The 3,501-nt window shown below is 40.4% G+C and overlaps 1 protein-coding gene across 1 annotated transcript; it reads right to left on the minus strand.

Annotated features, from left to right (window-relative positions):
• Positions 1-200: 200 nt before the first annotated feature.
• CSUI_007153 (phosphatidyl serine synthase) lies at positions 201-3,111 on the minus strand (the record flags this gene model as incomplete). Its single annotated transcript, XM_068067303.1, has 3 exons — positions 2,951-3,111; positions 1,844-2,373; positions 201-417 (listed from the first exon to the last, which is right to left on the minus strand). Coding segments are annotated over exons 1-3 (804 nt in total), but the record flags the coding sequence as incomplete, so codon positions are not given.
• Positions 3,112-3,501: the final 390 nt, after the last annotated feature.

Below are 3,501 nucleotides of genomic sequence, written 5' to 3' on the forward strand. Positions count from 1 at the left end.
ATATATATATATATATGCATCTACATATACCAAAATACATATATATATATACATACATCTACCTATACCAAAATACATATATATATATATAACTCCTGTTCCTTCTCAGTGTCCCAGGTGAGGAAATGAAAGAGGAAGGAAGAAGTGGAGAGAGAAAGAAAGAAGAGAAAGAGAAAAAGAGAGAGAGAGAAGACTTACACATCAGTGAGGAAGTCGTAGTATTCACGTGTGCCGGCAGCGGCCATGAAGGTCCATAGAGTGAGGCGTAGGAGAATGAGCCAGTGCGAGGGTTCGATCCAGAGCTCGGCTTTGAGAAAGAAGACATTCAGATCAACTAACGTTACTGCTACGCAAAAGACGAGAAGACTGAGGAAGGTGGGAGCACTCGAGAAGAACTGAGGCCACTTGTAGCCTGTCCTGAGGTGAGGGGAGAGAAAGAGAAGAAAAGAAAAGAGAGAAAGAGAGGGAGGGAGATAAGAGAGAAGCGACAAAAGAAACAGGAAGGACAGAAGCGAAAGGGAAGGAGAAAGAAAAAGAGAGAGAAAGGGGGCGCAAGAAGAAAACAGACAAAGAGAGAGAGAAGAAAGAAGACGGATCAATAGATACAAGACGGAGAAGAAGAAGAAGAAAAGAAGGATAGAGACGGGGGTGTGAAAGAAAGAGATCTAGCATAGGTGTGTAAAGGAGACGATTGCGTGGGGGCTCTGGAGATCTATATCTAGAGCGATATATTCCTCTCTCTACGGAGACAAATGGCATACGATTGCGTGGGGGCTCTGGAGATCTATATCTAGAGCGATATATTCCTCTCTCTACGGAGACAAATGGCATGTATGAATATATGTGTATGTATGTGTAAGACTCGAAATATATAGATAGATAGAGATAGATAGATCCATAGAGGGGAGGAGTTCTTTATACGTGTGAGACAAGGTGTACGACAAGAAGAAGAGAGGCCTATACGTGTATGTGTCTACATGTATATGAAACGATAGACATAGACGTATACATTCTATCTATGTAAGGAAAGACATATATATATATATATATATATACGTCTATCAAGCCAGGGCAGAACACGAAGACAGATCGTCTTTCAATGAAGAGGAAGAAGGTCATGTACCATTCACCGTGATGCAGGTAAAGACATGGATCTAGATGGACTTAAATAGATAGATAAATAGATAGAAAAATAGAAAGAAAGATTGAAGAATAGTAAATTAAAGATAGATAGATAGATAGATTAAAGATAGATGGATAGATTAAAGATAGATAGATAGAATAAAGATAGATAGATAGATTAAAGATAGATCTATACAGCCCCAGATCAATGGGGAAGAGACAGATGTACATATTCGACGTCTACAGATAGAGAGGAGAGATAGGTTTGTGAAGTACGTTCTTAACTAGTCAACGCGGAGAGGGGGGGAAAGAGGAATCGACATTCAACACCTTCAATCGTAGCTAAAAGCGCTTGTCTAAAGGAGTTAGGCTATGTCTACTACTTGTATGTTGCTGGGGCAGGAAGAGAAAAGTGCATAGAGAGATACTTATCATATCTGTTGGTCTATCCCCCTCTCTGTCCGTCTTCTTCATTCCAGATTTATCGATCGATCTATAGCCACTGGTCTACATCTATATCTAGACTACGTAGGTAGGTGTCCTCCCCTTATCAAGCCCTGCCCGACCACCATACACATCTCCCTTCCATAGTGATATACATACATATATCTATCTATATCTCTATCTTTCTCTCTCTACACATATGCATGCAATCACGTATATATATATATAGAGAGAGAGAGATAGATGGATAGGCATGGGACAGGGATGGAAGGCGTACCATTCATAAGGAGTGAACTGTTGGAGATGAGAAGGCATGAGAAGATGAAAGAACTTCCGAGAAACATGACCTCCTTGACACCCCTCATGACGATGTGAAGGAGAGGAGGCTAGTCGATCAGAGGGTGATCTACAGCAACTCCTTTGACCTAATCTTCTTTCTTCTTCATGATCTTCTTCTTCTCTCTCTCTCTCCGTATCTCCTTTGGATGGAGTCGTCGAAGACCTCATCCCTTTATCGGAGAAAGAAGAAGAAGATCCATCCTCCTCATCCTTTTCGATCTCTTGCGAGAACGTCACTTCCTTGTTTTCATCCACATTCTTCAACTTGCGAGAAGACGAAGAAGAGGAGGAAGAAAAGCCGCAATTGAAATATTCTTCTTCTTCTTGGAGTGTATCTCCGTCATTCTCTAGAGGGGCCATGGATTCTCCACATTTATGCCAGCAATATTCTTTCATTTGAAAGTAGCGACAAAGACATAAACCCAAATATAAGCCGAGGAAGTTACAGCCAAAAATATCCAAGATCAACTAAAAAAGAAAAGACAAGAGAAAGAAAAGAAGACCGATATACATAATCCATCCATTCAAAAATTGCATGCATGCCTACCTCACACATGCATGCATATATATATAGCTACACATCAATTACCACTCGACTGAATATACAGGTATTCACCTACGCATCTCTACATATGCACACCCCTATACAACACACAGACACATCTATACATATCTCTGTCTCTCTCTCTATATATATATAGATATATACATAGAAAGAGAGATCAATCAATGTATCTATACATGTCGATATACATATAAATATAGCTGGCTATATGAGTGTTTTCGTATACATTGTTCTGTCTGTGTATGTGTCACTTTAACTATCTGATGTGTACGTACAGCGACTGCATGCTCTTCTTTCCACCAACTTCCTCTTAGACCTTCTTCTGTCCTTTCTATCACTTCACTCCTCAACCCCCCTTTATGTCGAAGACATGTCTCTTCTTCTTCTTCTCTCTCTCCTTCTTCTTCTTTCTCTTTTTCTTTTGTATCATCCTCTTCTCTTTCTCTGTCTTTCTCTGTCTTTCTCTCTTTCTGTCCTTACATGGTCCCACCAGCATTCCCAGAAGTTTGGGAGGATGTGACGCAGGGAGATTTCCATGAATTCGAAGAGAACCGAGAGAATCCACAGAAGCCTCGCATCCCTAATAATGAGGGCCTTCACCAGCCACCCTAAAAAGTGAGCTAGTACAAACACATCCAAAGACTCCTACACAGAAAGAGAAAGAAAGAAAGAGACACACAAAGAAGAATGACAATGAATGGGTTGAGAAGAGACAGGTGAGGAAAGAGACAAGAGAAAAAAAAGAAGAAAAGGAATGTTGGAGACAAGAGAAAGAAGAAGAAGGAAAAGAAAGAGGGAGGAGAAATCTAAACTCTCACGCAAGTCGCTCTCTTCACATTCCGAAAACTCATCCTTGTTGACTTTTCTACCTCATCTGTATCTTCATCTTCTTTCTCTTTCTTTCATTCTTTCTTTCTTTCTTCCTTCCTTCCTTTCTTTCTTTCTTTCATCCAGCCAGCCAACCTATCCTCTCTACCTATACTTTATCTCTCTACTTGTAATCCGACCACCTATCTGTCTTTAATCTATCC

This window comes from Cystoisospora suis (assembly GCF_002600585.1).
Source record: "Cystoisospora suis strain Wien I chromosome Unknown contig_3717, whole genome shotgun sequence".
NCBI lineage: Eukaryota > Apicomplexa > Conoidasida > Eucoccidiorida > Sarcocystidae > Cystoisospora > Cystoisospora suis.